The 13,806-nt window shown below is 38.9% G+C and overlaps 1 protein-coding gene across 2 annotated transcripts in view; it reads right to left on the bottom strand.

Moving 5' to 3' along the window:
- Positions 1-9,099, bottom strand: part of Suco (SUN domain containing ossification factor) — a 63,328-nt gene extending 54,229 nt beyond the window's left edge. The window contains exon 1 of one of the 2 annotated variants that reach the window (XM_057769667.1): positions 8,745-9,099. In XM_057769667.1, the coding sequence (XP_057625650.1) occupies positions 8,745-8,806 (62 nt within the window). In that variant the 5' untranslated portion in view covers positions 8,807-9,099. The remainder of the gene's footprint in view (positions 1-8,744) is intronic. The other variant, XM_057769668.1, reaches the window with a different exon arrangement.
- Between the last annotated feature and the right edge of the window lie 4,707 nt (positions 9,100-13,806).

Raw genomic sequence — 13,806 nt, 5'->3', positions numbered from 1 at the left:
TGAAGTAATACAAGACTTACGAGAAATGAGTAAATGACACGGAAGTCATTCTGGTTAAACACTGGTGATGAAATAGTTCCAAACTGTCATTTGGCTTCCAGAGTCTTTGCTTAATAGGCACAAACTTTTTTCTTTCAAATGCTTGGTTTTAAAATTTTAAAATACATACACATATAGATATGTATGTATATATGTATATGGGGTTCTTTAAAAACTGCTTTGCTCTGCTTGGTCTCAGTCTCTTCATAGGTAAGAGCACAATGTGTGCCTTCTCCTTTCAGTCTAGCTGAGAAAACTCTGTTCTTTTGCTTACTGATAATCAAACTTCTCAATCTAGAAGTTCAGATAATTACTAGCCATCACTCAAGAACTGATCTTGGATTTTCTCAAGTCACTATACTCCATATATCAAATCTATTCAATGATTGATGACTAAAGATTGATCTATAATTTCAGTAATCCATCATGAAGAAGCACTGAGCAAGGTATGCAATGTCTTATATCTTAACCTACCATTACTAATTTTGCCAATAAAATTTTTCTTTAAGCTACTGAAAATAATCAAGACACTAATCATAGTTAAAATGGCATTTTTTAATAAATTGTGCAAGATGTTAATTATCCTATAAAATTCAAAACACGGTGCTTTTTCTATAGTAATTTCAGCTCAAAATACAAATAAAGTTCCCAAATAAATTAGTGCCAGGGTAACAGTATAGTCTGGACAAAAAAGAAATCTACACGTAGAATAAAAAGTTAAGCCTCAAAAGTAGGTTTGAGACTAAGTCTTCAAATTTTCATCCTTAGGCAAACATTTAAAAGAAATTCATTAAGGGACTGATAAATATCAGAAGTATGGGGCTGGAGAGATGGCTCAGTGGTTAAGAGTGCATACTACTCTTGATGAGTACCAGAGTTCAGTTCCCAAAACTCAAGTCGCAAAGCTACAACAGTCTCTAAATCCAGGGAATCCCATGTCTTCTTCTGACCTCCATATACAACTGCATTCACACTGCACATACCCACACAGAGACATGCACATATATACAAAATTTAATTAATCCTTTTTAAAAATTAAAATAAAAAGTCTAAGGCTGGGGCTGGAGAGATGGCTCAGTGGTTAAGAGCACTGACTGCTCTTCCAGAGGACCCAGGTTCAATTCCCAGCACCCACATGGCAGCTCACAACTGTCTGAAGATCCAGTTCCAGGGGATCTGACACTTCTCACCAATGTACATAAAATTAAAAAAAAAATTAAATAAACCATAAAAAAATTTAAAAAGTATAAGGCTACTGTAGCCATTAACTTTTTTTATTATAAATAGTCTAAGAATTCTTTTTCCTTCAGATTACCAAACAAATATGTATGAATGCATGTCTGCCACTTCCCAAACATCATCTTTTTCAATTCCCAAAAGTTTATCAACACTTCCCTCTTAAAAAACAAGGTGTTTCTGTTTTCAAACTTTTCAACCTTATCAGACACTAACTGCTGACAAAGTGATCTTAAAGGTCTTTCCATCTTTGTTTCCAGTTTCCTCCTTTCTATCCTTTGACTGTCTAGTGTGACAGAGACTGGCCTTGAATTGCTTATCCTCCCTCCCGCCAAGTGCTGGGATTACAGGAAGGCAGCAGCATACCAGGTCTTCAAAGCGCTTTCTTTGTCATTTTTTGACTCTTATTATCTAAGAAACTCAGTTCTCTGTTTCAAAAGTCAAACATTCTGCTTTAAAAATAATTTCCTTTATGAAGACAACTCCAGTCTTCAATCTCTCAGGCCTGCATTTTTAAGTCTTACACAATTCTGGGCTTAGTCCATTCCCCTCCAACTAACGGATCATTCCTCTTTCAATCTTTTATTAACTCTTCCATTTCTTTTTTTACACCACCAACAAAAACCACATTTTTCTCTCTCTCTTTGAACCTATTTCATTAATTCATAATTTAAGATATAAGGGTTTATGTTCTCATCTACATGTTTCAATAAACTACCTTTTCTTGTCTGGCAGACTCCTACAAAGAATGCAGAGGAGCCTTGGTAGATCTGCTGACGATGAGATGAGTAACAGAAAGGAGTGCTCAATAAGAGCAGGCTAGACACAAACTACGACAGTTCTTTTGAATACTAGCTTAATGCTGTGACTTTCACTCTACAGTTGCACTACGGGTCAAATTCACAACCACATAACCAGATCATTTACTTCCATAAAATGTGTGCTTAATGCACTTACTTTCTTCAATCTTGCTGTGGCAAACTCAATTACTCTGCTTCAAAGTACCTGTTCTCGTTAAGTCTCTCTTCTGAAACACATCTAGCACAACAATGTTAAAAAATAAACAAACAAACAAAAAAAAACCTTCTCAAAATAAATTCCCTTGTTGGATATTGATCATCTAGCTCTTTGGCTTTACTTATAAAATTTATCATAATTTCACAAATATATCTGCCATTTTTCCTTAGGCTTAACTGCATTACCACTTCTATCCATTCATTATCAATTTACCCATTCTCTTTCCCCTTGACAATTAAATACCACCTGCTCACTGCAGGCAGTGAAACACATACATACAGATTAAGCCATCATTCATATTAGCATCATCAGAGCATCTTATTTCAGCTCATGAAGCACCTGTTCACACAGGAGAGTTTATAACCAGCACATACATTCAAGCCTTCCTAGCAACTCCAGTCCTATTTTTTACGTTTAATAACTACTATGAAACTCAGCTTTTTGAACGAGTCATTAGCATTCTAATCATATTTCTAGAATGTTGGCTGTATAAAAATAGCTGAGTTTATTTAATCCAGTAACATTAAATTGAATACAAAAACAAAAGTACCCATAAGGTAGGAATCCTAGGAAAATGTACTTTTCTTTTTTTCTTTCTTTTTCTTAAGACGGGGTTTCTCTGTGTAACAGCTCTGGCTGTTTTGAAACTTGCTCTAGCCAGGCTAGTCTCTAACTCACAGAGATCCTCCTGCCTCTGCGTCCTGAGTGCTGGGATTAAAGGCATGCACCACCACCACCCAGCTGGAAAGTGTGCTTTTCAAAAGTTTCAGATCGTTAACTCCTGCTCTTAAATCCTCTCTTGGCTCATCCAGGCACCTTTTCAATAAGAAATCTGTCTGCAAAAAAGGAGGTAAAGAAACTAGTCCAAGTTTCTACTGGCACAGAGGCAGAAAATGACGGTTAAGAGAACACAGGCTCACAACTCATAGCTACCTGGATTCTGGATCCACCCCAAATTAGCTGTGAGAAAACTTGGCCAAGTTGCTTAATGTCCATGTGTCTTCCTTCTCCATCTTTAAATGAAAATGTCCATACTAAAAGGCAGTATATTTCACGAGTTGCAATGATCATAAAATGAATACCAGACCCTTTCCACTACTCTAATACAGGTATCCACCTGTATTATGACAAGCAACTTGTACACAAGGCTCAAGTCCCACGCTTACTGTTTCCCTCTCTGTACCAAATATATTGCAGCTAACAAAGAATGACTTTAAATAAATTTGTGAAAAAATGTGGAATATTCTAAATCCTAATATATAGCCTTAGCCAGGTAGGGGAGGCCTTTAATCCCAGTACTCGGGAGGCAGAAGTAGGATGATATCTGTGAGTTCGAGGTCAGTCTCTTCTACAAGAGCTAATTCCAGGGCAGCTAGTGCTGTTACAGAGAGAAACCCTGTCTCAAAAAAACAACAACAACAAAACTAATCTATAGCCTTTCCTATTTTCCTATTTTATTTAATATGCTACCAAAGTACCCGGAGGGAATGAATCTGAACATACATAATAATAGTACTTATTACAAGATATAAAATCAGTTTAAGTACCTAAGAACCCTGTCAACATTATAAAACATTGATAAATAAAGCTAGGTGTCACTTTTACTTGTATGTAAAATACAAAAATCACCTTAGCTAGTAATTCATCACAAAAATTAAGTTATGGGGTTGGGGTGCAGAACAAGGTAGAGTACTTGTCTAGCACTTAGGAAACCCCAAGGCTTTATACCCAACACACAAAAAAGGACAGGTCCTTCAAAAGCAAACAAAACAACAACAAAAAAGCACTCCATTTATGAAACAAGTATAACCCAAGGGATTGTATTTTTATACTGAAAATACTCAAAAGCCATTTTCCATTCCCTTGTGACATGTAGAATTATACTTTGTGAAAACCCTTCATAATATGGTCTTGAAAACAAAATAGATAATGCAGGTAAAAACTGTGTTTTCTGCTCTATGTATTAGGCAGCTGGCACTAAAGAACAATCTGAAATGTGTAAATCACTGTTTCAAGCAGAGTGTTTTATTTATTTCCATATATAAATAAGCTACAAAATAAGTGTGTATATATTGTATTTATATGTATAATATTCATATCTGAAGATGACTTGAGAGGGGGAAAAAGCAATTTAGTACTTTTCTAAGCATCTCCCTTTTCATTAGAAGTGCAAGAACATTAACTATATGTATTGGGTTCATTTCTCTGCTCAGCTTGAGACGTGAAATAATTTACTAGTCACAAACAAATATGAAATGATAATACTCAAAGATAAAGTGTTAATATCTTTGATTCTTTTTTTATTACCTGCCAAGCTTATTTCTACTTACATTCTAAAACATCTTCAAATGTCTAACCTTAAAGGGCAACATGAGCCACATCTCCAGCTCCTAAAAATAATTCAAAGAACATTAGAAAGAGTCATTTGCCTTTTTGTGTCTGGACACAGATGCTACAGATTTTCATAAAGATGTACCACCGCTTCCACGCACCACATGCTATTCTCCGACTATACATGAACAAACCCCAATTTTTCCCCAATCTCTCATAAAAATTTCCAGGTAAAAGACAGAACAGAAATTTTCAATGTTTATACAAATAAAAAAGAGAAAAGCTAACACATAGCTCATGTTTCTTGTTTTTCTGTCCACATATTAACAAAAATAAGACGTTGAAAAAATTATGAGAGGAAAATATTAAGAATACAGAAATAGAATCATAACCCAAGGGGGGAAAATTAAAAAACAAAAATACCTCTTCCATCCATGAAAACTAGACTGACATATGTCTAAGGTCACATCTTAATTTACGCAGCTCCCAATGCTCTCCTACTGCATCTCCATTAATGACCTACTACCTCCAAAGTCTGTCAGCCAATCAATTTTATATTTGCTAGTAATCTAATTAAAATATCAACATGGCCTGCCTCTTTTGTTCTCATTTAACCTACTTCACTTGCTCATTATCTGGTTAAAATCAGAGTTCACCTGCACTGTAATCAAATCTCTTCAAAAACCTACTTCTAACATTCCTTTTAGACTTTTCTACATCCCTACTAAACACTCTAGATAACCTCACAAAAATGTTCCCTTTGCTTGTAATACAAGTCTCCCTCTTTGAATTATTCACCTTGGAAAATATAAACAGGCAAGAACTGAGGTTCATAGAAATAACTGACCCAAAAGCATAATTTATGATAGAATAACAGGAAGGATACCCTAAAATACAAATTCTTCATTTGATGCTTCTAATGTCCTTTCTATGTACCTTTATATTTTTGTCAAATATATAAGAGTTGGTTAAATGTCAAGCTCTTCTCATTGGTCTAAATATTAGCTCTTCCAAGATCATCCTTTGAGGCCCAGACAGGAGAGATCTGTTACTATTTAAAAACAAGCCTTTACTAAGATTGATGTACGGATTTATACAGGACCTATAGCCAGAAATCCAAAGGAAGAATGGAAGTTCAAAAGCAGTGGGGTTCACCTCCAGCATACCATGATTCACTCACTGTGGCTTACACAAGTGTCCAGCTAAGAAGATTGAAGGATTATCTTATCTTGTTTTAACTAAATAAACCCTTACAACATTTTTTTTTCAAAAAACAGTCAACAAATATAGTATTACAATCATAAGCCACTAAGAAAATAGAAAGGATAAGAAGACTAACCAATATAAACCATTCCTCATCTACATTTGATATAAAATAATCTAGTCAATCATACAGCTCTCATTGAAAATTACAACTTTAATGGAAACAAACAGTAATATTAAAACGATGTTTAACTTTCCTAAATACCTAACTTGTGTAATTATATATACTAATATACTATGTCATATTAGCACACGTATATAACTTACAAAAAATTAGACACATTTTAAAGGCACATGCACAGTTTTACTACTTAGAACATTTATTCAAAGGCATGGATCACATCTTCCACTTCAGTGAGATGATCAACTTCCCATGCCAATGACTGTCAGTTCTGCATCTCCAGCATCTGAACATTGTTCTTTATATTGTAAGAGACTTTGAAGACCTCAGCAAATTAAGAGTTCTGAGACATGAAGAGTCTCTTAGATTTGACCAAGAGTACACCCAATATAGTAAGTCCTTAGAGGAGAAAGAGGAGGCAAGAAGATGAGTCATAAGCAGATGTTGAAGGCTGAAGAAAGAAGTTGAAGTGATGTGAGACAGGAGAAAGAATACAAGCAACCCCTAGAAGTTAAAGTAAAGAAATGGGAATTCCCTATCCCCCCAGGATGAACCAGCTATTCTTCCTTAACTACTTTGGCTTAGCGAGACTGATTTTGGACTCCTGCACACACACCCTAGAACTATAAAATAACTACGTGTAAGCCACTGAATTCCTGGTAATTTGTTACAGCAGCAGGAGGCTTCTTAGTCACTATAGCTTCAGTACTGAAAACAAGATGGACTGTTCACTCTTAAGAGTCACAATGTTTGCTATACAGTAACATAAGAAAACACCTTTGAATGCTTTTGTAATAAAGTACATAAATACCATGTCCTTACTGTTTGTTATAAAGAGTTGCCTATGTGTTACCTCATTTACTTCTAGTAACTTGGATACGAATGGATCAATTTTATCATACTGAGATCCAATGACTAAAGTTCAAATAAGTTATATAACATGTTGGAGTGGTTGTATCTAGTAAGTGATGGTACCATATCTGTCTATAACACAGGCTTTATTTAACCTATAGTCAAAAGAGGTTCAAATCTAAGCTCCAGAATGTAGCAGCTGCTTAACCTTAACCATGTTACTCAGTTACAAGCTTAACTCAGCCTCTCTACTTACTCATCTGTAAAATACAAAATGAAGTTACCAATACCTACATGAGTGGGCTGTGCTGACAAAGATGCTAAAATGTACACATGCCACATGCCTGGCACGGCTGACAAATACTGGCTACCACCGCTGTTCTGTAGCTATGCTACAATCACAACTAGAATACATTGTCCTACTTATCCATGAATTATGATTAACAGTGTGCAAAAGAAAAAATGCAACCATTATGAATGAGATGGACAGGCTGGGTTTGTTTTTCTGTTAAGGTAAATCTAAAATACTCTAAGCAGGAAAGACAAAAACAGAAAGGTTTATCACAATCTATCAAATGATGACAGTGTAAGATCAAACTAAAATGAGTAATACTAGAAGGTAAAGAGGTAAACTCCAGAAACTGATTATAATATGAATATTCAACACTCCATCTACAAAACAGAAGTGGGTAACACAACTTGGAGACAACTTCTGGACGAGAGGAGAAAAAATGGCCACAAGGAGAAGCTCATCAACTCTAAGAAATTGCTGTCTAACCAACCCCACACCCGTTTCAGATACCTGTTTCTGTTAAGGAGTATTTAAGGGGCTCAGAATGACAAACAGGAGACCAAACATTTTGTTCTCCAAAATATAGACCCTTCCAGTCAGATTTTCTCAGACAGGAGATTTCTTTTCACTCTTATTAATAGGAGCAACAACTCTACAACTTCAGAGTTCCTGGATTCCATTACACACCCATAAAAACGGAATTATTGTTAGTGCTTTGAAGAAGCTAAATAAGAAAGTCTATCTAGATTTTAATGTAAGAAACTAAATCACTTCAACAGAAAGGCCATCCTTTCGGTCATCAAACGTCACGACGCTGAAGGAATTCTCCCAGGAATTCCTTCAGAAAGAATGGCTTTCCCAAGTACACCTTTAGCAATCCTTTGGCTCACAAGCTATTTCTGCTCCTCAGAAACTAGAGATATGCTTAAAACAAACTTAAAGTTTCAGAGACAAAGAACAGAACAGGTAGCAGATTCATTAGTTTACTCTCCCAGTACCAAAGGCCATGACCGAAAACTACGGTAGACACTCCGTGATACCTTCTCCATCAAGGTAACCAGAAAAGGGCTTCATAAGACCTGTGCTTCAAGAACAGCAGCCCCAAAGGGACCACTGGTCAAGACTGCGCAAGAACTGACCAGAAGAACAACTGTTTATACGGTACTCTTACCCTCATGCCAACTCACGTTTTCAAAATCACAGGTCCGGAACGCATCACACCTGACTCGCCCATGCCCTGACCTCATAAGGAAAGCAAATGACTGCCAGTAAAACCGAGTTACTCGCTCGCCAGCTCTCTGAACACTACCCAAACTGCCCCATCTGCAGCGCGGGAGCACCTGAGTACAAAGGCACCAAACCAAGTGATCCCTCTCTGTTCCCTTCTCCCCCCACCCCACGTCGGACTCTGTAAATTCCAAAACACAACTAGATCATCTCAAGAGGAGGAGCGGAGTGGCCGCTGTATCCCCTGCTTGGGGAGCAGGAGCACCCGCAACCCCCAAGAGCCAAGATGACTTGGGGGTGTGACCCGACCTGCTCCCTCTCCCCTATGGTGCCCACGGAAAGTCGCGCGAGGTCGCCCCTACTCACCAGACTAGCGAGCAGAGAGAAAGGCAGGAGACCAGGGCCAAGGCCCGCCGGTACTTCTTCATCTTCTCCTCCTTCTTCCCCCTGCCAGGAGGCGGCACATCCTCTCCGCAGCAGTCACTGCCGAGGCCAAGATGGAGGAGCCGGAGCAGGAGCGCGAGGCTGGGACCGAGAGTCCGAAGGGCTGTAGCGCTAGGGGAGCGGCTCCGCAGTGACTTGCCTCCCGGCCGGCCTCCCCAAAAGACCCACGGCAGCGCGGACAGGGACGCTTCACAGGGACGCTCCGGGGACTGCCGCCGCCGCCGCTGGGTTCGCCCGCTCGCCCGCGCCCGCCTCCTCCGGCCGTCGCCGCCACTGCCTCCCCATCCCCGCCCCGCCCGCTCGAGCCCTCGCTCCGTGCTGCCAGCGACCAACGGCCGCCGCGTACTCGCCTCTCAACAGCCAATGGCCGCCCGGGCCCCGACACCTCGCACGCCGCTGAGCTGGAAGGAGACGCGTCACCCACGTCCCCCTCCGCTCGCTACACCAGGCTCCGCGCGGGCCACGCCCCCGCCGCTGACAAAGCTGCCGAGCGACTCAACCGCCGCCCTGCCTACGCGGGTCCCGCCCACTTGCTGGCGTTCGAACAGGAAGTCCTGTGACCCTCGGCCTTCCGCCTTTGAATGGGCCGCCCCTCTTGCTGCGCGCGCCGCCTCCTCGCACGGCCACCTGGGGGTTGTAGTCCTCCTACCCGAACCCCTTTTCTTGATCCTTAGAACCGGCGGGTTTGATTCTAGAATTTTAGGGTTATCACTTCTCAGCTCCAGACTTACTAGTTTCGTCATTGTTACGTCCGGTTTTCTTCCTTTGAGCACAGTCATGGAATGGTCTAGAATTACTGGGGACGGTCAGAAGAAAGCCTTACTAACGTAACTTAAAAATCGGTTTATCCAAGGCATTGGGTCTGGCTTATTGAAGTAAATGCTGATTGGAAGATAGAAAGAGGCGTGTCGAGGTTTCCTCTCATAGGATTGGCTGGGGCTGAAAGACTGAGGGTTTTTTTTGTTTGTTTGTTTGTTTGTTTGTTTGTTTTTTGTTGTTGTTGTTTTTTCTTGCACCTAAGTGAGAATTCCTCCCTGCCCGCCAGATTCCTGAGGTGTAGAATTCGTTTTTGTTGTTTTTATTTCGGGCTTTGGGTTCGCTGCAACGAGACAGGCACTGCAGACGCTCTGCATCCTGGGGTACCTCAAAAGCAGGGAAAGCCACCTTCTTCACACACTTGCCGTGGACTGGGCAAAAAGAAAATTCAGTGTTTGATGTCCCCAGTGTGGAGACCCCAAATGTGTACGGAGCTGAGAACCCGGGATCATAATTTAGGGAACGCTGGCGTGCAACTTCAAAATGCTTTATGGAGCTTTCTGATCCTGAAACGCAGCTGTTGGAAGAGACATTTGGCCTCGTCTGTGCTGGCACACTTCTTACTAATGCTTACTAATAATTACTCTGACACTAATAGAAATTAGTCGTTACTGATAGATATTTCTTTTATTGGATACAAAATATAAAAGTGCAACTCAATTTTAATGCTCTTATTGCTTTTCCTACTGCAAGACAAAAGTACTTTCCGAAGAAAGCTGTTCAACAAAGTGGAGGAAGGGGACACAGGGTTACTGTCAATTGTCTGTCTCAGGACATAATGTAGTTGTTTCTGTTATTGGAGGTAGGGTGGACGGCTTTAAAGTGACGAGACTTATTCATGCCTTCATAGGAAAAACGCAAGGAAAATGCCTAATGAACACCAATTTTGAGACATGGTGTTTACCTTAAGAATCTAAGTTGAATGAGTTGTTATATTCCAGAGGACAAATAACCCACAGAGTAATTCTTGGAAATAATACAACCATATGTTAGGAAATCTATGAAAGATGCTAATATTGTCCTCAGAAGAGTTCTCCTTAAATTACCTTTATCTGTCAATTAAATAGTTAACAGTTGATGCCATTTCTAGTTATATGACAATAAAAACCTTTTGTCTATTCCCCACAGCAGACCAGCATTTACCTCAAAAACAAAACCAAATTATTAGTATGCAAGTGTTTTTTACATATTGGAGACATGGTGTTGCCATGTAGAGCGGACTGGTCTTGAACTCCACTTTCTCCCTTCCTTAGCCTCCTACTTGTTTTGTTTTTTGTTTTTTGTTTTTGTTTTTTGTTTTCATGTATCTTAGTTAGGATTTCTAGTTCTATAATAAATTACCATATTCAACATCAATTTGGTGAGGAAGGGTTTATTTGGTTTACAGTCAGTCCACTACAAAAGGAAATCAGAGCAGGAACGTCAGTACAAGAACCTGGCCAGAGGCAGAAATTAAATCAAATACTGTGGAAGAACACTGCTTATTGATATTCTACAGCTTTCTCAGTCTGATTTCTGTTTTAAAAGTACTTATTATTTTGTATGTGTGAGTGCTTTCCCTGTGTGTATATCTGTGTACCAACATGTGTGCCTGGTGCCTATAGAGGTGTTGAGTAGTTATCTGGGTGTTGGGAATTGAACCCAGGTTCTTTGCAAGAATAACAGATGCTTTTAACCACTGAGCCAGTCCTCCAGTCCATCAGCCTGCTTTCTTATACAGCTCAGAACTACCTTCCCAGAGTGGATATCCCCTACAGTAAACTAGGAATTCCTGAATTCCCATATCAATAGTTAATTAAGAAAATGCCCTATAGACTTGCCTACATGCAATCTGATGGTGGTATTTTCTCAACTGAGCTTCCTCTTGACAGATAATTCTAGCTTGTGCCAAGCTGACAATAAAACAAAACAGGAACAACAAATAGAAAACAACGAGAACAATTAACTCCTTGTCAATTTGACACGCAAACACATTCCTATTCAACTATAACTTTTCTTGTTTATTTAAGATCTCATTTTAAGACCACATCACAATATAAGACATTCCAACTTCCCATCATGCCACAGTCTGTCTCACTTTACTGACTTACTAAGACAGCATGGACTCTATACATTTAGATGTCCTTCAAGAGTTTGTAAGAATTCACATTCTCTGTTCCCTAGCTAGATGTTTTTGTCCTTTTTATAGTAGTCATTCTTACTAGAGTAAGTTTCTATAATATTATTTTTAATCTGCATTTCCCTAAGAAATAGTGAAAGAATTTTTTTCATGTAGTTATTGTATACCTTCTTTTCAGAAATGCCTATTAGGTCTTCACTTATTTTTTAACTGGATTATTTGTTTTATTGTTTTGTTTTTTATTTTCATAAGAGAATCAGATATAACAAAATCTCTCAATTCGATAAAGTCTAGAACCCCTAACAACACACCTACACATGTTAACTGATGTTCCCTGTCAATCCTTGATTATTCTGGAACTTACAAAGGGCTGTGCTGTACGATGAACAAAAGCTCAGCCATTCCTAAAAGGTTAGCTACACAGAAACTATGTAGAGTTCAGGTCCCAGCCCTGATAAAGATCAGAAAGTCTTCCCTGGTGGTAAGAAAGAACAGGCAGACCTCAGAAAGAAAGCCAGCACCTTCTGGCCAGCCACTTTGTTCTTTATCTCACATATCAGTCATACCTAAGAAGCTCAAGAAAAGAGCTGTTTTGTCCCATTTAAGGAGGTGTTTTTTGATCAGCAAGCTTTGACGTATTTGGATTGACTTGAAACTCTATCTGCTTCTTTTATTGCCAACAAAATGCTGAGAGGTCTGTGTCTAAGAAAGCTCTGTAAAGTTGTTACCTAGTGTGATTTGATGCTTCCATGGTGAGAAGCCAATTAGGCCAGAAATTGCTTGGAAATAGGTGAAAACTGCCAGAGTGTAAAGAACAAACCATTAGTAGAAAGGCTGAATGTGGATATCAGCACTTAAAACTTCATGTATGAATAAGTACAACTGAATTTGTTATTTGTCCCCACCTAATTTCCTTCCTTATGTACCTTTTTTATTTAGCTACTTTTTTAAATTAAAAAAAAACCTTACATTACCTTGTCAATCTATCTTAGTATCATGTATAATTTGACTATTTGGGGAGGAAAAGTGAAATTTAGAAGGGAATAAAATAAAAAATTCTATTTCTAGGTTAGAAATTCTATTTCTATTTTAATTCTGTAGAGTCCATTTTATCTTTCAAAGAACAAAATCACTTGTGCATTATAAAAATTTAGCATACAATTGTGGTGCTAGTTTGTAAATCCTAAGAACCCAGGAAAGTGAGGCCAGAGGATTGTGAGCACGCCACCAGCCTGAACTGCATAGCAATGCCCTGCCTCAAACTTATACTTTTGTTTTACAATGCCAAATTCAGACTTCACAAGTTTAGATCCCAAGTTTAACATATGAGTGCTTTTTAGATGGCAAGGTTTAATAAGCTCAAAGAGGAAGTAACCGGGGGAAATGTGGGTGATAAAGAGGGAGAAAGCAACATACAGCTTCCAGGTGGAGCACTGATGTAAAAATCAGGAGTTCCAGGTTATCTGTGTTAACTTTGTGCCTCTCTAATAGAATACTTTAGGCTTAACTGTTTTTTTTAATTGAAGATATTTGGGGTTTTTCTTTTGTTTGTTTTGTTTGTGTTTTATAGATCTAGAAGCTGAGAAGTCCAAAATCAATTGATGGCTCTAGGGAGGACTCAAGGATGACTTTCTCTCTGTGTCATAGCTTGGCAGAGACAAAGGGAGGGAGAGAGTAAAAAGTGGAGAGAGGCAGGAGAGGGATCAGAAAGGTAATGGAGTAGAGAAGAGGGAGGGAGAGAGAGAGAGCTCTTTATCAGGAATCTGATTTTGCAGTAATGGCATGAAACCCTTCACGAGGGCAATCTTCCTGATGTTCCTTCTTGTTTTTTGTTGATTTTTGTTTGTTTTTTAAATCCTACACACATACACTGTTGCACTAGAGATTAAGTTTCCAACATATAAACTTTGTTTGTAAGGAGAATTCCTTTGGTTTTCAAACACAGTACTAAATTTAAGGCTCTGTGGAAATATCTGGCAACAACTTTGCAGAATAAGATTAGGAGGAAGTGGATGAAAGTGGAAAGTGATGCTAAGGTACGTGCTGGAG

This window comes from Chionomys nivalis, chromosome 5 (genome assembly GCF_950005125.1).
Source record: "Chionomys nivalis chromosome 5, mChiNiv1.1, whole genome shotgun sequence".
Lineage (NCBI taxonomy): Eukaryota > Metazoa > Chordata > Mammalia > Rodentia > Cricetidae > Chionomys > Chionomys nivalis.
This window is presented reverse-complemented; position numbering and strand designations above follow the sequence as displayed.